The 20,592-nt window shown below is 42.4% G+C and overlaps 1 protein-coding gene across 1 annotated transcript in view; it reads right to left on the bottom strand.

Annotated features, from left to right (window-relative positions):
• The window catches only part of LOC310825082 (glutamate receptor ionotropic, kainate 4-like), a gene marked incomplete at its 5' end in the record, with an annotated part of 28,208 nt that extends 12,137 nt beyond the window's left edge, over nucleotides 1-16,071 (bottom strand). Inside the window, 9 exons of the mRNA XM_083697523.1 lie at nucleotides 2,995-3,099; nucleotides 3,693-3,845; nucleotides 5,690-5,854; nucleotides 6,136-6,189; nucleotides 7,910-8,088; nucleotides 10,266-10,431; nucleotides 12,725-12,822; nucleotides 13,904-14,068; nucleotides 15,999-16,071. Of these exons, the coding sequence (XP_083553649.1) occupies nucleotides 2,995-3,099; nucleotides 3,693-3,845; nucleotides 5,690-5,854; nucleotides 6,136-6,189; nucleotides 7,910-8,088; nucleotides 10,266-10,431; nucleotides 12,725-12,822; nucleotides 13,904-14,068; nucleotides 15,999-16,071 (1,158 nt within the window). The remainder of the gene's footprint in view (nucleotides 1-2,994; nucleotides 3,100-3,692; nucleotides 3,846-5,689; nucleotides 5,855-6,135; nucleotides 6,190-7,909; nucleotides 8,089-10,265; nucleotides 10,432-12,724; nucleotides 12,823-13,903; nucleotides 14,069-15,998) is intronic.
• Nucleotides 16,072-20,592: the final 4,521 nt, after the last annotated feature.

The raw sequence follows: 20,592 nt of genomic DNA, 5'->3' as shown, positions 1-20,592 counted from the left end.
AGCCCCAAGGGATCAAAGGTCGAGAGAGACGGACTCTTTGGTCTCAAGCACTGAGAATTCAGCTTGAATGGTTGAAAACACAGACCGTGGCTAAAAGCTGTATCAGTGACTACAGTATGTAACTGTGTCAGACGTAGGAGACGGCACTTCCTGTTAGACACCTCCACATGGATCTTTGTATCTGTTGTAGACAGATATTTTGTACGCAGATACACCAATGTCAGGCTCCTCTAAGGAGCAGCAAGTAATTTCAGGTTTCTTGAATATATTATATTTTTGCATACTGTTTAGCCAATAGCATATTTAATGCATTGCCATTTGCCACATTCTAGTTCAAAGCCATTTCTTTTGATAAAATATCAAGCACCTTTCAGCCATACTGGCCCGGATCCTTATTTGAGAGACATGAGAGAAAATGTATGTGTAAATTATGCATTTTCGTGACCATTTTAAATTACGCACACAGATTCTGAGTTGGGATTCAGGGTACAATGTATAATTTGATCTACCAAGAATACAACCCACATTGTGTGATTCATAGAGGCACCAACACAAAAGACCTAAGCAAGAGACTCCAGAATGAAACTTTAAAAAAAAAAAAACAGCATTTTTGATTGAATGTAGCATGATTTCAACCCTATTTGCAAGCCTGTGCAAGTGCAATCTTCAGTATGTGCTGCAACTGCTTACCTATTAAGGCTTTAGTTGTTAACGTGAAATCAGAAGGAGTAGATATACAGTAATATACACTCACTGAGCACTTAATTAGGAACACTATACTAATACTGGGTAGGGCCTCCCTTTGCTCTCAAAACAGCCTCAATTCTTCATGGCATTGATTCCACAAAATGTTGGAAACATTCCTTTGAGATTTTGGTCCATGATGACATGATGGCATCACGCAATTCCTGCAGATTTTTCAGGTGCACTTTCAAGCTGTGAATCTCCCGTTCTACCACATCCCAAAGGTGTTCTATTGGATTCAGATCTGGTGACTGTGAAGGCCACTAAAGAACACTGAACTCGTTGTCATGTTCATGAAACCAGTTTTGAGACGACTTTTGCTTTGTGACATGGTGCATTATCATGCTGGAAGTAGCCATTAGAAGATGGGTAAATTGTGGCCATGAAAGGAGGCACATGGTCAGCAACAATACTTAAATAGGTTGTGGCATTCAAGCGATGATTGATTGGTATTAACGGGCCCAAAGTGTGCCAAGAAAACATTCCCCACACCATTACACCACCTCTACCATGAGAAGGTGTACAGGTGTTCCTAATAAAATTCTCAGTCAGTGTATATGTACATAATAGAATAACAAAAGGCAATACAGGCAGACAATACAAAACAAGTAATAAGGAACACTATAAACATCATAGGATAGAGGAAATTAGGGCTGTCAAAGTTAACACGTTAATTCATGCGATTAAAAAAATATCAATAACACGTGTTAATTATTTTAACTCCGTTAGCGCAATTTCTCCAATTTGACCCAGTTTGTACCAGTTTTATTTGCGCTGAACGTGCATGGAGACTATTTGCGATATTCTGCGTTTGAGATGATCAGCCTCAGCAAGGCAGATTCGCTGATCGGTAGTTATTTCTTGCAGGAGAAAATTGCATGGTTTACTGTGATTAATCACAAATTAATCACAATTTTGGTATGGTCAAATTTAGACCTAATTCAAGATGTTTTAATTAAAAAATAAACTCTATACTGGGTTGTAGATGTCATGCACTATATAAAGGGCAGAAAAGACAAAATAACAACAACAATCTTCTCAGCCAATAACAATTCAACCAGTTGTGATAAAAGTCTATGTACCTCTGTAACTGGTTAAACTACAGTACATAAATAGAATAAATAAATAAAACACTCTCACTTGGATCTCCTCCTCCATATCCATGTTATTCAACATGACAAGCTACCGTATGGGGATGGGAGGCATGGATCTCCTCCTCCATATCCATGTTATTCAACATGACAAGCTACCGTATGGGGATGGGAGGCATGGATCTTCTCAGCTGAGAGTCACAACAACAAATTCAAAAGGGAATAATAAGTCTATCATGTTTCCATTACTATCGGAACTTGACTAACTGTAAAATCACTTATATCTTTTCCTATGAAAAGAACGAGGCCTATACCAAAATGGAAGGAGTGGGACACAGACCGCGCACGCAACTGCCGTTTGAGCATCTGCCCTGGACCGTACAGCTTGCAAAGGTCGGCTTCACTCAGAGACAGTCTCCCGCTGCACAGAATCACTGATCTACAAATCAGTTAGCGTAGAAATTAACGCGTTGACATTCCTATCTCTAAACCGGCCGATTCAAAATTCAACCATGGAATAAAAACTGTCATATTGATTCAAGGCATTCTGACAGTGTTGAAGCGGGGCCCTGAGTCTGAGCTATCATTAGTATACGAATTCACTCTTCATGGACGAGGATCAAAGGAGCGCTACCAAAGATCGTTTCATATGGTAACTTCCTTTGAGACGACCCCATGAAAGATTCATGGAGGATTCTCTCCTCTGAACTTCACTTTTTACCCCCTCTCACCTTATTTACCCTCCCCTTATCTACCCCCTCTCACCTTATTTAACCCCCCCCCCCTAACCCTAACCCCCCCCCAGCATTCATAATGATAACAGCCCTCCTAGAGCTGCTGTGATTAGGTGCTGTCACTCAACCACCGGTCACCCTTTTCACTCAAGTCTGGCATTGTTGATTCACACTATTTGCCAGATAATTGCTTCCTCCCAGAGCCTCCTCTGTCTAAGGAGTCATGTTTTTATTTTGCCATTCTCTGACCATTGAATAAGGACGTTCTTTCCAGTGGCTAAAGCACAGACCTTAGCATGACATTTTTTTCTGCATAAAAAAACAACTCAATGAAATCTACATGGTATACAGCAGTATGCCAGTGTGAGGATATTGGAATACAACCTGTCTGTGTGTCTGTACTCTTAGGAAGTGTGTAGCTTTACCTGCCTTAGCCCCTCTGTGCTGCTCTGGAGGATCCTTAGGGCATAGTTGAGGCGTCGGCCTTTGCTGCTGAACTCTATGTGCCCGGTTAGACCTTCCATTTCTACCTGTCAGAGAGAAGAGGAGCGCATACTGGTCTGTGCATACCAATGAGAGCTCTGTGGCGAATGTAGTAGTCTCGGAGAGGAGAGGCAGTGCAAATTACGCTGGAAAATATTCACGCATTCGTACATTTCTGGAATGAGTCTTCATTATGCTGGGACTATAACTTGACAAACAGCAAACATAGTGTACCACCAAAGACTGTACCGTGTTTCAGCTCTGATATTTCTTTCTGCAGGAGCAAGGGAGTGAGTCAAGAGGTGACAAACAAATTGCAGGCTCGGATAACAAGGCTGACAGAGTGCATGCGTGTGTGTGTGTGTGAGTGTCCGTGTTTAAGAGAGAGAGAGACCATGTGTCTGCCTGTGACTGTGTGTGACTAGTGTGTGTTTGTGCAACTAGTGTGTGTGTGTGTGTGTGTGTGTGTGTGTGTGTGTGTGTGTGTGTGAGAGAGAGAGAGAGTTCATGTGTCTTCCTTTGAATGTGTGTGGCTAATGAATGTGTGTGCCTAGTGTGTGTGTGTGTGTGTGTGTGTGTGTATGTATGTAATGGCATGTGCATTTCTCTCCCCCTTTCTCTCTGTGTTGTCAGCCCTCACCATCCTCAGGTAGTTCATCAGACTGGTGCCGTCCTCCCAGATCCTGGCTGACTGACAGGTGAGTTGTGTGGCGCCCACGCTTTGGCTGCGGTTGAGCTCCCTCACAGCAGACACAACCACATGCACCGCGTCATACAGCAGAGCCGGGGAGAGCTGGGTGGAGAGGGAGGGAGGGAGGGAAGGAGGGAGGGGAGAGAGGGAGGGGGTTGGGCGAGAGGGCAAGGGGGGGGAGAGAGAGAGAGAGAGAGAGAGAGAAAAAAAAGAGAGAGAAAAGAGAGAGAAAGGGAGAGGGAAACCACATTTAGATGCAGCGCCTGGCAAACGTCCTCATTATTGCACAGTATTGCACAGTATTTGTTACCTAGAGGCTGTAATTTTGATGCATTTATGATCGATTTTTGTTTAGCACTTCAGTCTCAAAGCATTTCACTATGTATGGGAGGAACTCACCCACTACATAAAATATTCAAATACATAAAACAATATTCTCTGGTATCTGGGGAGGTAGCTAGCTTCTAATACTAAGTAAGAGTCAGAGAGAGCGACTAGGGAGCACTGGAGGGATAGAGAGAGAGAGAGAGAGAGAGAGAGAGAGAGATGGAGAGAGAGAGAGAGAGATGGAGAGAGAGAGAGAGAGAGAGAGAGAGAGATGGAGAGAGAGAGAGAGAGAGAGAGAGAGAGAGATGGAGAGAGAGAGAGAGAGAGAGAGAGAGAGAGAGAGAGAGGGACAGAGACAGAGAGAGAGAGAGATAGAGATAGAGAGAGGGAGAGAGAGAGAGAGAGAGAGAGAGAGAGATGGAGGGGAGAGAGGGAGAGAAGAGAGAGAAAGAAAGACACACAGTCCTATCCTAATAGATAAAACAATATCCCTCTGGAGAGAGGAAGCTAGCTCCTTTTGTAACAACACTGACTAACAAGGCACACCCTGCAGGAGGGGGGACTCAGTGGTTGGGACTCAGTGGGACGCAGGAGGGGGGGACTCAAGTGTTTTTCTCTTTCCACACGTCTGTGGCAGAAAGCACAACACACCGCTTCCTTCCTGGCAGTGAGAAATCACTTTAATTAAAAAGGCATTCTGAAATCACTTAATTAATCTGAATGTGTTGAAGCAAAACTAGCAACCCCTGGGTATTAATGCTAATGTTCCTCCACACCGTATGGGCGGGGAAGGATGTTGTTGTGGCTCATGTCACAAACATGCATTTGCCTGTGTTAGAATGTCAAAACCCTTACTGTGAACAGTATTGAATTTAACACACTTGACTGGCTCAAATACACCACAACAGTCTTAAAAGCCCACGCCAGTTTTGCTTCCTGTTGTTTTTCTTGAGAAATATACTGAATGAACCGAAGCACAGAGTGGTGACGTTAGTCATTCACAGAGCAATTTGGGAATGGAACGCCAGATATAGCTAACAGCAATTCTCAATCAAATGTGTGGAAAGGTTGTGTGACTCAGTCGCAAATGAAGCCGGTGAAGGGGGTTCAGAGGGTTATACTGTATTTCACTCTGGGCGCTAACTTGTCAAACAGGCTAGCTCTGTAGCTGTATCACGGCACCTGGGAAATAGTTTCAGGAGGAGCCAAGAAAATAGAATGTATCGCCAAAAATACACATTCTTTGACCTAAATAGCTAAATGTCTGTAATGTCTTTAATCATTGTGCAATAACATTGTGTAGCACCAGGATGTCATATATCAGGAAAAAAAACATCAAAATCACTAATGTGGGCTTTTAAAGGTAAATAACCATACTGAAGTTGACCATCTTCTGTTGTGAGTGGGACAGTATTACATTACATTTGTATAGATAGGACCAAGAGTTTTTCCTGTTCAGGTTGTCACATGGCAGGGAAAAACCCCTGGCCCTAAGAAAAGAGAATTTCTAAACGTTGCCTGTGACACCAACCATGTGTATTTATGTAAAGTGTCTTTTGAGTGTTCTGAAAAATGTATCATTGTATTATTAATGTATTCTCATTATTCTCATTGCTCACCGGGACCCCATTGAAGGGGGCGTGGTCACAGTTCTCCTGCCAGGAGCGATTGAGGCTGAGGAGGAGGTCAGGGAAGTAGGGATGGCTGTGGTTGAGGACAGAAAAGCCCAGGATGTTGACCCGGCGATCAGTGATGATGTCATCTAGCTGCAGCAAAGAGAACTCCTGGGAGAGAGAGAGAGGGCAGTGATGTGGCTTTGACAAAGTCCAAAAGGCTCATTATTTAAAGAAATGTACATTCACATGATGTGGTCTAAAACCTCTGAAATGTGCACGTTTAAGAGATATTCATGTTTAAAGTTATGTTTTTCTTAATTTATCAACAGATACATTTTTCCTTATCAACATTTTCTATTGCTCGGTTACAAGCTGTGACAATCACTGCAGGACATTGATAATGATGTCATTAGGCTTGTCGCAGCTTGTCTATAAATATAGTGTCTTACCATTGTGGTGAAGATGTAGGTGTAGTAGACTGATAGCATCCCCAGTTCTGATGCCTAAGAGAGGGAGGGAGGGCAACTGGATCAGGGATCATTACAAAAAAAATCATTCTTCCAATGTTTTGGAGCTGTACACTGTGGGGACCATTTGTTTTTGTGGGCAGTGTATGAAATAAACTTTCTTTTGGGTTGCTTGTTGAAAAGCACATCCTTTGATGATCAAAGACAGGAGAAGCCAAGGTCTATTTAGGTCCCAGCTGAGCCCTTAAGACCGGGGAGATGGACTATCTACCCTACTTTTATCATTGAAAGACGCAAATGAAAAATAAACTACAAAGCAAAACATATGACCTTAAAATGAGACAGGCGTTATCAACATGCACCATTGGCAGCAGTATGACTTTTAGTCCAGTTTTTGTAGCGCACTTGAGCATGTAATGAAATAGTATGACTCAAGCTGGTGCACTGGCAGAGGGCATGAATGTCTGTTGGCAAGTGTTTCTGACAGGCTTGGCCAACAATCGCATTTTGAGCCGGAGGTTGCCAAGTTTACTCTGCATCATCTACTGCTGTCAATGCAAGTGAGCCTTTGCTACCAGGAGATGAATAAGATACCGCCAGAGCTGTGCTTGAAAATACTGTACTTCAACTGTGTCTTTTCATTACTACAATGTCTGAAACTGCAAATACAAAGATTATGTATGGGTGTATTATCTGAGGTATTCTCATTATGTTCTGTTCGAGTTCTGACAAGGCCATATGACTCTATGCATTTTTTATTACCCACACAGCGGCCTCCACAGAACAAAAAAAAAACAATTGACAGTGTTGTCAAGGTTACTGAAACGTCTTCATTTAAAGTGGATTTCTTCTGCCTAACCCCATTTGGCATCAATTTGCTGCCTTTTGAAAAGCACATCATTGCTTAGTTCACAATTACATTTGTCACACTAAGATGATGAAAACTGGTTAAATTATTGAGATTGGAAAAAGTACAATCATTACTAGGAGAATGAAAGGAAAAGTAACACTACATATTCAGAGTTGGCAGCAACATTAGCTAGTCTTGATGAGAGTTTGCCCAGAAAAACACATTTCAGGACTTCACAGTGTTCAACTTCTCCTGTCCCTTGGGTTCCTTTTAATGTGGGGAAACAAACATAATTTCAAAAACACAATCTAAGGAAGTCACCGCAAAAAGTTGTTTTTGTTTTTACAACATAACTTTTTACATCGCAAATCAATCATAAATGCACTCAAATAAATTAGTGACGCGTCATTAGGAATTCATAAGAACACAACCCAAGGCTTTCTGGTGGATCTTTGAGATATGCATTTAATCAGACGCATAACAAACGTCGGCTGACAGTATTTACTCTTTGTATTTACACACGCTCATGTTGTAATTAAAAAGCATGTACTGTATCAGTAAACAACCAGAGACAGAATTAACACATATATTTTAAGTAATTAAGGGGGCATTCATGAATTAATTAAAGTAAAACAAGCATAGCATGAAAAAAAGAGAAAATGAGCAACACTATTACAATTTGTCTTTGAAATTGTCAACTAAGCAACACTATTAGATACATTCTGACATTCTAATTCAAACATTATTTTAGGCTTTTCATTCTGTGCTTAGCCCAGGGTTAACACTTTACAAATGCATGTGTGAATTGGGGTTAAGGGTAGCCCTGGGCTAAGAAACAGTGTGTGTGAAAAAATCAATACAGCTACTATGATCCGTTTCCTCTAGTCAGTAAAAAGAACTACTCACCCGTTCCAGTATGAGATGGGACATGGTCGTGTTGGCGTCCACTATGATGGTGTCTGTCTGGTCATTGCGGATCTCTTTGAGGACGGGCATGGGGTCCTGAAGGTCCTCCAACACGCGCACCGACAACGTGTCCTTGGAGATGAGGAACTGATGCAACAGCTGCTCCAGGTTCATCAAACCTACAACAATTGAGCAATAAGCTATGAATGTATGTCTCATATGTGATTACCACAGCTAATGACATGCATCCAATTTTACCACAACAACTCGCTTGCAGTTCACTAAATATTAAAAGGTGTCACAAGCTATTGTGAGATATTCAATGTGTGGTGAAACCTGTTAAGTTTTTTTGACACAATCTTTCCCTTTGGGCAGTAGAGTGGGATGAGTCATCGAATGAGTGACAACATTGGGATTAAATTAGTGTTCTTAGAATAACACTTTTCTATTTAAGTAAGCGAGCCAGACCTCTCAATGACAAAGGCCACCATCTATAAGTACCGTACCTCTTTCACAATATAAATGTGATGCATTACTCCATAAGCACATACTCGTATTACTTTATCTTCTGCAAATCAATCATAAAGGCAGTCAAATAAATGGGTGATGCTGATGCGTTATTAGGAATTAATGAGAACATAACCCAAGGCTTTCTAGTGGATCTTTGAAACTTACATTTAATTAGGTTCATAACAAACGCCTACTGACGGTAATTACTCTTATGTATGACTTATGTATCCAGCACGTTTATGTTCTATGCCACTGCTGTTATTATGGTGATTACAATTTAACTTAAACCCCAATAGTTCAATACTCCAACATTTTTAGCTTATAACACTGTATATATGTAGATCAGTTATTCATCCACTGCACAGCTTTTTATACTTTGTGTTTTTGTACATGTCCTTTGTGTTGTGATTATGTGTCACTGGTGGCTGCAACATTATAATTTCCCCCCGGGGATCAGTAACGTACCAACAGTATGTATGTATGTATGTATGTATGTATGTATGTATGTATGTATGTATGTATGTATGTATGTATCTATCTATCTATAGTGTACTTGTACCCTTTTAAGAATACAAAATTTAAAAAAATGCAAATGCAACAAAAACTTCAAGAAGCAAGAACACCAGCAGCAGCCCACAACTTTGACACATTTGGTTATAGTGGAAACTTGTCAGCCAGTAAATTAATTTTTTGACCTAAATTGGAAGACTCAATGTTTTGATTATCTTGGCCCGGTTCTATGCAAGCACTGGGAACCACTGTCCGTTCCAGCTCATTGCTATGCGCTTTCCACACCTGCCCCTGTCTCTGGGTGATGTCCCTGTAGAGGCCTGGCTCCATGGGCCTGTCACTCACACACACACAGATAGACAGGCAAACACACACACACACACACACACACACACACACACACACACACACACACACACACACACACACACACACACACACACACACACACACACACACACACACACACACACACACACACACACACACACACACACACACGATGATTAACGAGCCCAGAGCCTTGGCATCAGCAGGGGTTCAGCAGAGTCATCAACGGGGGCTGGACTGATCTGTGCTAGCAGGGTCACACAGCAGGGGCCACCATAATAAACTCCTCCTGATTACCTCCCTTATTCACAGGTCTAGGCCTGACTCACACCTGCTACTATAGAATGGAAGTCCCTACCGGAGAGTTAATAATCTGGTGTTCACCCTTAGGTCTATGAGTCGATACAGTCGATTTAAAAAAAAAAAAAAAAACATTTTTTTTTTTAATTTAACCAGGCTCATTAAGAACACATTTTTATACGCAATGACGGATGGCCCGGCAAGAGGCAGAAAAACCTTGAGGGAAAAGGGTTAGGGTTAGGGTTAGGGTCTGAAAATAAAACATGTTAAAGTTAAAAGTACAAATATCACTTATCCAACATGCCCACAATGGACGTAGATACACAACCATGACAAATAATACGGCAATTTAGCAAACAAACAGCAGCAGGCAATACAACACAGAACCCAGTAGCGACACAGGTCAGAAGTCGTACTGAATAAAAATGGCCCACTATGTATATATAGATGCTGAGAGTGTTAGCTACTGTATATGTAAATTATTAAATCACAGCCAGCTGTGGGGCAGATGGGTGCTGGAGAGGTTTTCACAATTTATTCGTTTCAGCCACTTTCTACAAACTCCGAAAATCTCACAAAAAAAAATACATCTAAAAAGGCAACTCAGACCTCAGAACTTGTAGCAAGAAAGAAAAACACCCACATCATGCATTACCTTCTTAAAAGTCTGTGATCTATCATAACAGGCATAATTTGTACCACTCACAGTCGGCCCTGGTGCAGAGCAGGCAGGCGCTGGAGCTGTTGAAGAAGGAGAGCAGGGCGGCCACGGCCAGGCTGACGTGGGTGTTGGTGGGCCGCAGGTCCAAGGGGGAGAACCGGGGGAATTGGGCCGCCAGGAGGTCCTCTGGGGCCACCCTCACGTAGGGCACCTGAAACATGATGTCATCATCAAGATAACGGTCATACCACAAATCGTAGCCCGGAGGTTTACTTTCTTTAAAGGACCACATTAGTCATTTTGATGGTTTTTAGCTATCTATATGACATCCTGATGCTGCACAATATTATTGCACAATGATTCAAGTAATTTAGATCGTTGTAGGACATTTCATACAGCTACAGAGCTCCGAAGCGTGCCGTGGCTAGCCTGTTTGTAAAGTTAGCGACCAGAGTCAAGTATAACCCTCCGGACCTCCTTCACTGGCTTTTCTGCGACTGAGTCAAACACCACTCGGTGCTTCAGGAAACAAAAGTGGCTGGCATGGGCCTTTAACCACAGAGCCACCCACTGTGGCGCCGTTGTTGGAGAACGGTGGTTATTCTGTTTGATCACCACTATTGTTGCCCAACTGCTGCTTAAGCCGGGGAGCTGAATATGACAGAGCTGAATAGACTCTACTGAGAACAAATATCCACCAACATATATCAACATTATTAGTCTAGAATAAATCAGTCAAAACCAGATTCACCTTTGATAGATACGATCAATTATTATGGCTACCATACAAAGCTGTAGAATACCGGTAATGTCGCTTAGAATCAAATGCTCCGCTTTAATAATCTTGGAATATCAACAGAAAATACACAGATCGATAAACAATGTATTTCGGGAGGTGCAAGAGAAAGGCTGGGAAGATCATCAGGGACCCTAGTCACTCCCTGTTCTCTCAGTTGCCTTCTGGCAAAAGGTACCGGAGCATCCAGACCCGGTCCAATAGGCTCCGGAACAGTTTCTACCCGCAGGCCATTAGACTGCTCAACTGACCCTGTAACATGTTATGGCTGGGGAGGAGAAACGTTATTGGAACCACATGGTCTCCCAATTTCAACTGCGCTTTAAATGAATTAGCGTCACGTTACACCATGTCCATTTCTTTCGCACAGTCACTGTTAAACTAGTTTTTCTTCAAACACATTTCTGAATGCGCTAGGACGTGAAAATTGGCAATGGGAAATGTTGCTGAAATGTTACTTTTGTTACAGCTCAGCTCAGGGCAACAAGGAGAAGAATCCTTGTGACAAACAACCTTTTAATATCATTTGCGGTCCAACTATTATTAGAGACTTGCCGCTTGTTTGAAGTTTTACGGTATACACCTTCATATTGTATATTCCTCAGACAAATTAATTAAAATATGTCAGTATATTAATATAATAGCTTAAACTAACTGGTCTCTAAGCAACTACTACATCACCAAATGCCTTTGTCTATGATCTGTTTTTCCATCTAATAGATATGAAGCTATGTGAGTGGATATGTGCATGATGTGGTGGAGATCAGATAAAACCATTGATAATCTACAGTATAAGGTGATATTCCCCCCCCCCCCCCCAAGGATTGTTTTGAGACAACAGATAACTAATTTATTTTATTTTATTCAAGTTTACTTCATCAACCCCCGTAGGTGCAATTAAGAAGGCACTGTCAGAGTACAAGCTCAACATAGCCATACATGGCGTCATGGCTAAAATTACAGTTGACAATAATGACTTCAGCCATAGGGGGAATCCACTAGAGTGGAACTGATTGTGTCCAGCATGCTAACCTTGAAGTCTAGCTCATCAACAACACTGTGGCCAGTTACACCCCATCATAGGCATAATGATAAGCGTAGAATTGGCCATACTCCTGTAAGCTAGGTACCTAGCCCCCGTAGAATCTCAGGGGGTGCCATGGAAATGTGTTGCCATATGGAGAGACAGACCATAATGAGCACACACATCTGTTCTGGTCTGCTCTCTGCACCAGCAGGACAATGCTCCACTCCAATAAAACATCAAACATCACACCGTCAATAGACAGGGACAGAAGGTGAATGCGGCTAATGGGGAATTCGCTGAAAAACAGCCATTATAGAAGCACATTGAATCTCATTCAAATAAGCCAATCTAAACACCAGTGTAGATGAATAGATATAGTTCCCAGTGCCTAAAGAAAAGGTTGTCCTTCACAGCAAAACAATGAGATGACAGACCAGGCCCATAGCACTCTCTACTGATGAAATTCAAAGAAAGCAGAGACAACGTCACCCAATGTTTGTCTTTGATATTTGTACTTGGCACCTAATACTCAGGGCTCAGTGTCTTGAATAATACAGACACATACAGAGACACATCTACTCACCCTTGCACACACACAAACATACACACACACACACACACACACACACACACACACACACACACATGCGCACGCACGCACGCACAGACACACGCACGCACCTCTTTCTCTCCACAGATATTGCTGATGATGGAATCGGAGGCAGGGCTGGCATAGGGTCCCAGGACTGCCATGACTCCTTTGGAGATGATCTGGCACACTGTCAGAGAAGAGGGGAGGGGGGAGAGGGAGTCGGATGAGATTATAGTAGTCTAGGCAACGTAGTAGTGAAACTAACATGGGGCCTTAGAATAAATACTGGTGGATGCAGTACGATGAAATTCCCTGTAAGCTAAAACATTTTCAGTACGAAGCACTAATCGATGTTAAATAGAGACAGACTCTTTACCAGTGTGATTTCTATTGATTGCACACCAGACCCAAACTGTAGCCTTTAGCCTAAAAATTGTGTTAGCAGTGTGGCACCACGCCACAGCAGAGCAACACCATGACAAAACTAAATATCCTCTGAAGAACGAAAGCACAATTAGCATATCGAGGTGACAACCATGTCTAGCGTTTCAGCGCCTTTATCAAAAAGCACTATTTCATGCCCTGGAGGTCCCGTCATCTCATTCTGGCATGGCTAACACATTGACGCGATGTGACACCAGCATTGGAGGAGACACGGTCGGAGAGGGAGAACACCTCTCAGTGAAATGTGTAAGCTTGGGGTGTGTGTTGGTGTGTTGGTGGATGGCCTGACATTTCCTGCAATGAGTCACTGGTCCCTCTCTAATCCTGTCGCAGAGGTATCCATTTCCACAGCCAACCAGCCGTGGAGAGCAGGAAACCGGCCTGGGCATTTATCAGAGCAGGGGAAATGTATTTGTCATTTTCTTTGCTGCTGGGCTAGAAATGGATTCTCCAGGGCTTCAGATTAAAATTGGACTTTTCATTTCAATTCATTTCTTTTGTAGTGCTGCTGCTAACTTTGTATCACCTGCCTCTGGTCTTGGGGGAGGGAAATGGTAAGTGCAATCGAAAGTGAATTCATAACAACCCCTTTTCATTAGGTGACAATAATGTGAATGTTTGAATTAGTTAATGTTATCCTCGGTCATTGTCAAACCTACACACGGAGCCAACCAAACCCCATCTCTCTACCCATCCATCACTGCAACAAGGGGAGCTTAACATTCATGGTTGGTGAGATAAGATCTCCCCTTTAAAATGTAAAGAGCTTTGAGCACTTGTGAGCCCCAGTCCCATCCCTTATCATGGTTATAATCATCACTCACTGGTGTCCCCAGTCTCGTACTCGCTGTCTCTCAGGAGCTCAAAGATGTCCACCTCCACCTTGGCCAACAGAGACAGGTTACTGACGTGGTTGATGCCTTCTTTGGCCAGAGTGATAGCCAGGCGCTCACCACGGCTGCATTCCATTGGATCATCAAGAACTGCAGCTAATAGAGATGAAGAGGAAATTCAGCAACTCTTAGAGGATAAAAAAGCATTGTTATTGTTAAAGCCAACGTGTTTATGCCTGCAGCCTTCATTAGAGCTTTTAATAGGCAGCTAAGAGAGAGGACAGGATAGCTTATGGCTGGGGCCATTTTGAGGAATACATCACACTATAGTTCAGTCAGGACACTTTAATCACTGTTTAATGAAAACGGTAATACACTTAAGTTTGGTGTAATTGGATGGCTCCGCTCTGCATAGCTCCTTGCCTGAAGTTTAACAACACAAAATACAACATAACATAGGCAGAGAGAACCATAACTATCAAAACCCCACGTAGGTAGGGGTAAGTACGGAGCGTCCGAGCGGGCGGAGGCTGGGGCGGTGGGTGGAGGCTGGGGCGGTGGGTGGATGGGACGACCAGCAGTGTTACTGTCATACCCAGTGCCGTCACACTGTTTAACCATGGTGGAGTGTTGCATAACTGGTTGCTTTAAGCCTGTCCATGAACATGTGATGATGTTTTACTACGTGTGAATCAGCCGTCTGTCACCTGACTGCGCCGTGTCCTGCCTGAACTAACGCAGGCTTCATTTGCGCTGATAGAGGGTGAGAGTTAAACGTAGGGTTAGGTTCAGCTCACCCTCACCCTGTTTTTAACAGAGATTAAACCAAAGTGACTGTCCACCCAGGGATAAATTCCATTTCCATTACGAAAATGTCAATACCGATGTTGCAAAATCCTCATTGCAAATAAATGCCACTTTCTTTGGAACTTCAATTCATCTGAAGACCCCAACCCGGATGTCCACTCATTGTTTGCTCCTCCCAAGCGTGGTCACTTTTTTTTTCATTGCTGTATTTTTGGTCCAGTTCCTGTGCTACGATGTGTGAGTGCATGCAATTTCTATCTTTTCTATCCTCTTGCATTCCATTTTCCCGAGAGGCAGAGCCAGAACAAATAAGAGATCCAGGCTGCCTTTGTCTGTGATAATAAACATTTTATGTTAAATGTCATCTGTTTTTTCCTTGCTTCCCCTGACTATTTGCCTCGTCTCTCTGCAAATGTCATGTAGTGGATGTGATGCAACACGTCTCTTCCGTGTTATCAGAGACTTCAGACCACAGAGGGATTTGGAGGGAGATAAAATGCCTGCCTGTCTGAGGGAGTTCACCATACTACAATGGCTTCACTGCTCTACAATCATGTTAAGCCTTTATTTGACCCCAACAGTGAGACTCTGTTGACTTTTACAAGGTAAGCCAATGATTGGATGGCTGCCAGGGAGTGGGGATTAGGGCAGTACACAACCTTTTGGTTATTTTTCATTCACCTTTGATGGGAAGGTTTTGGCTTCAGAAGGACCCATACGGGAGGACACCTCTCTTTGTAATAGTGGCTGTTAAGCAAACATGTTATGCAGGGTCAGAAGCTGGCCTCTTTTTCATTTAAGATAAAATGCAATTTTCTGCTTCACGGACGCATTTAGTCCACTGGAGCGTGCAACCAACTGACAGCAGTTCAAGGTAAGACTGCGCATATAAAATAAGGGGAGTAGCTGTAGTATATTATATATATATATATATATATGTAGTATATATATAAAGTGAAAAGCTCATGCAATGGGAAATACAGTAAACATGAGACAATAACTGGATTGCTAACTTCAAAACTACACTATATATTTAAAACTGAAAAAATAAAATAATCAATGCATCACCAAGCCAGTGAATAGTTAAATCAGGCTTGTTAGTGCAGGACTAGAAGGTAAATTGGCACACCATGGGGGTTCTCAGAGGAATGGTCTGAGAAACACTGCTAGCATTTATAGCGATTTAGTATATTCCATCCTAACCTGATGCCAACATCTTGAGAGGAGAGTTGGCGTACAAGTGAAATTGTGCCAACAGGGGATAGAGAGCGTTACTCACCAAGTCTCAAGGTGAATGGATTGCTGGATATGCTCTTGGCTAAGAGCAGCAGAGCGGCCCACACCAGGTGCATCTTCTATAACTCCTCATGGGGCTTACCTTGGGGGCGCCCTTCTCACAGCCACCTGCACACACACACACACCAAAAGCATTCAGTACAAAAACCACAGTTGAAGGGACAGTTCAAAAACCACAGTTGAAGGGATAGTTCAAAAACCACAGTTGAAGGGATAGTTCAAAAACCACAGTTGAAGGGATAGTTCAAAAACCACAGTTGAAGGGATAGTTCAAAAACCACAGTTGAAGGGATAGTTCAAAAACCACAGTTGAAGGGATAGTTCAAAAACCACAGTTGAAGGGACAGTTCAAAAACCACAGTTTAAGGGACAGTTCAAAAACCACAGTTGAAGGGATAGTTCAAAAACCACAGTTGAAGGGATAGTTCAAAAACCACAGTTGACAGGACAGTTCAAAAACCACAGTTGAAGGGATAGTTCAAAAACCACAGTTGAAGGGACAGTTCAAAAACCACAGTTGAAGGGACAGTTCAAAAACCACAGTTGAAGGGATAGTTCAAAAACCACAGTTGACAGGACAGTTCAAAAACCACAGTTGAAGGGATAGTTCAAAAACCACAGTTGAAGGGACAGTTCAAAAACCACAGTTGAAGGGACAGTTCAAAAACCACAGTTGAAGGGATAGTTCAAAAACCACAGTTGACAGGACAGTTCAAAAACCACAGTTGAAGGGACAGTTCAAAAACCACAGTTGAAGGGACAGTTCAAAAACCACAGTTGAAGGGACAGTTCAAAAACCACAGTTGAAGGGACAGTTCAAAAACCACAGTTGAAGGGACAGTTCACCTCAATCACATACTGTATTTGGTTCCTTACCCTGAAAGGAGTCTATGGACAAGCACAGACTTCAATCCACAAATTGAAATACATTGAATCGGGATTTTCTCCCCAATGATTTACATGGCTTACTGAGCACTTTCAGCGCAAAAGAAAATTACACATTTAGATGTCTTTAGAAATAAAAACAGGATACCTGATTACACAAGTAAACATCCATTCATGTAACTGTACTCATTGACTCAATCTACTTTTAAAGGTCTAGTAGGCACAACCAGAGATACCCATCTTGTTGCTAGCTAGCGTATGCAGCCCCTGGGCAGGAACATTAAAGCATAGAACAGTACAGAGAACACAACGTATTTGTTCATCATTTGTATTAATTTGTATCAGGTTGTTACAGTAGCTACAGCAGCTGTGCATAAAATCAATATGCAATCATGTTCTGCCATCACCACTAAACAGCCTGTTCTGTTGTCAAATTAATGCACATGCATTAGCATGGTGAGTCATTCAAAAACTTGTCACAGTCAAATCTGCCTTTTATAGGGTTTGTATTACTGGGAAGTCTGCCACTAATATGCTGCTAATTCATTTATCAGAGCAGGGAAGTGGCAATTAAGCAAACATGCCCAGAGCTCAATCAATTCTCCCATACGCAATTACTTTAGATCAGCATTGGAGCCTTTCAATGGCTCATGTGCAGCCACCTATCCTGAGTGGGTATTCTGTCAACAAGTATCCCATCTATGCAGGAACTACACCTACTGTACTGTATTCTATTGGCCTACCAGGAACACCGGTTAAAGGGATAGTTCACCCATAAATCATAATGTCTTAATCTATCACATACCTTATATATTGTCTGTTGACCAGTAGTGACACCATCTGTGAAGCGCCTGATATTCTATTTGCCACAGCAGCCTAGTAGAGTGTCAGCATAGCTTCGGCTAGTTTTACATGGATTCTCAATCCAGCCCAACAACACTGTCTGCATTATTGGGTAAACTATCCATTTAAAAAGGTAGAATTCGTGTAGGGTTATAACCACACTACAAAGTCATCTGACAACGTTAAATAAATGTTCACCCAACCAGTGTGCTTCCATTAGTTCAAATACTGAATACTTGATGTGGTAAGCAGCTCCGTTTGTCAGAAATAAAAAGACAGGAAACACAAACAAAAACAACACCTAGACTGTGCGTCAGCGGAAAAAGTAAAAAAAAAACAATTATGTGAGGTACAAAGAATTCTCAGCATCGTTCAAGGGCACCTGTATTATCCTCCTACATGAAAGGCATGCTGTTGACTTCTTCTGTGCCAGTAACGAGCCCTACAGCCACCTCCAATGGTGAGACAAACAATAAGATGGAGTTTGAAATAGACTCAGACAAAGCAGAAAAGCAATTACAGAATGACGCTTTCCACAATCCAGCATCGAAGAACAGAAGGGAAGCCAAGTCAACCAAGTAGCAGAGTGGCATAGTCAATTTTCGAATCATTTTTTTAAAGAACTTACAGCCCCATTAATGGTAAGATGTGCCTTCAGGTAATATGTCAATGTCAATGACATCATCGCCATTTGTATAATCGGCCCGCCATCTTGGATGCTAACCTTCAAGTTAATAGACCTGTAAGAGCCGTGGTGATGCATCTGTGGATAAAAGCCCACCAGAAACCTCTCTCACACAAAAAACAAGTTCAATGCATCTGAATTGATATGCAGGGCCATGGTCCGAGGTATCTAACATGAGAATACTCTCAGCAGAGATTAATAACATTGTTGAGTGGACACTGTCAGGAATTAATGACGTTTTGGAGAAAAAAGTTGACATTGACACTTCCAAGGTAAGAGCTTGAGAGCTGAGGAACTCAATGGGCTTCCAGGCAACGGTGCTTCTCCATCAGTGAATGAACTGAGACCATTTGAAATAAGCCTTAATTGGAGTCTTTAATTTGCAATTCATTATGCGTAACTGTTTTAGCAGGCTTAATTTGGCTCCTTTCAGATTAACCGTTTGCTAGGGAAGATTACTGCCACAAGGTGGGCTGCTATTTCATGAAATAAAAAGAGGTCATGGGTCTGAGATTCAATCAATTTATAAATGATGTCCTTTTTTAACTGCACTTTTCCAATCTTCCATGCAAGTTGTTGTGGTTGTAAATCAAATAGGAGCACAGCAGCATCTCATCAGTATTCATTTACACTAATTTGATCAAGACAACAGCTGATCTTGGGATGATATGCTGCTGGGCAATAAGCGACATGCCCCGAGACTGCTCTCCTCTAGAGAAGAGGAAATATAGTCCACTATGATCCCAGGTCGTGATCCCAGTTGAAGAGGCACATTAAACAATATCCACAGGAGAAGACACCCCATCCCAACCAGGCTGGAGGCGACAGATAAGGCTGATAGATCTCTGAAACTCATCCCATCTGAGATATTTCACTCTCCCCAGGGGGAGGATGGCGGGTGTGAAAAATCACCTTTTTAAAATGCAGACAGCGTAAACAACAGAGGACAGGTGGCGGTACTCACAATAGGATTAAGCTGAACAGGTGGGGGTATCATGGCTCCTGTATCAGTCATGTGCAGTGAAATGTCACTAATGCACAACGTAATACTGCCTGTTGGGTGCCAACAGTTTTTGAGTAAAGTTCCAATTCTGCAGACATCAGGGAATACATATTCTCAATATTGAAGTCTGATTAAAAATGTCAGTCAAGGTGCAGGTTTGGAGCAGAATGCTGCCAAAGAGTCCTCTAGTCCAATTATCCAGCTGTGTACTGAGGACACTCTCCTCTCTGGCTGGGCCTGTGGTGAGGTATGATAGTATCAGACCAGAGCACCTGGCTGGATGCTGCTTTCTCTCTCTAAGCTACTGTTGCAATTATTCAGCCATACAGTAGTTTACTTTGACAGTTTCCCCTTTCACAGTATTTTGGCCTTCATCCAATGTAGCCGTACTCTTTCTGTGTGCACTGGTCATCATCTCATCATAACAACTCACAGACTGTGCCATTTTGTAACCTATGAAACCTATTAGGGTAACCCACTGCAATGTGAACCAGTTAAAACGACCAAATACTAGCAGGGTAACAATATACAAGTAAACGGTTGGAAATGTACATAACGAGAGCTTTAGGGGGGGACATAAGCACACAGCATAAGCCTGTTACACAGAAGCAGAGGCGTGAGGCCAGAGCTCTGGAGGGAAGGAGCAGACTGGGTAACAGAATGGCAGTGCTACTCTCTTTGGCAGCTGAAACGTGACTGAAATGTGGATCACTCAAACCACGTCATCCTCTGAAATCTTCAGGGCATAGGCAGGCCAAGCCGATTAATATTATAGGCCCTGCAAGGCAGGGGCATTATCACAGCCACTATAAAGCTTCTAGCTTGCAGCCCTACAGGAATATAAAGATGGATAAACATCGAATTGTTTTTTTTTTCTGTGTGAATAATCTGGATTTTAGCGAGCAACAAGTTCCGTTTAGTATCGATGGATTTGGAGCTCACTGTCTGAAATAGAGGGTCATTCTAATTCTAGATCCCTCCCATCAATTCAAGGAATTAGTATTCAAAAGATAACGAAATACAATTAATCAGGTTGTTTCAAAAGGTCACAATGTACAGTAACATTCCTCTAATACACCCACAATTTGGAGAAAGAAGGCTGGAAGGATTCACAATTGGCAAATTTTAATTAAACTGCAAGAAGAAAGTGAGAAAGGGAGA

The sequence above is a fragment of the Argentina silus genome (assembly GCF_951799395.1).
Source record: "Argentina silus genome assembly, chromosome: 2".
Taxonomy (NCBI): Eukaryota; Metazoa; Chordata; class Actinopteri; order Argentiniformes; family Argentinidae; genus Argentina; species Argentina silus.
The sequence above is the reverse complement of the archived record's forward strand: the minus strand, read 5'-3'. Positions and strand labels throughout refer to the sequence as shown.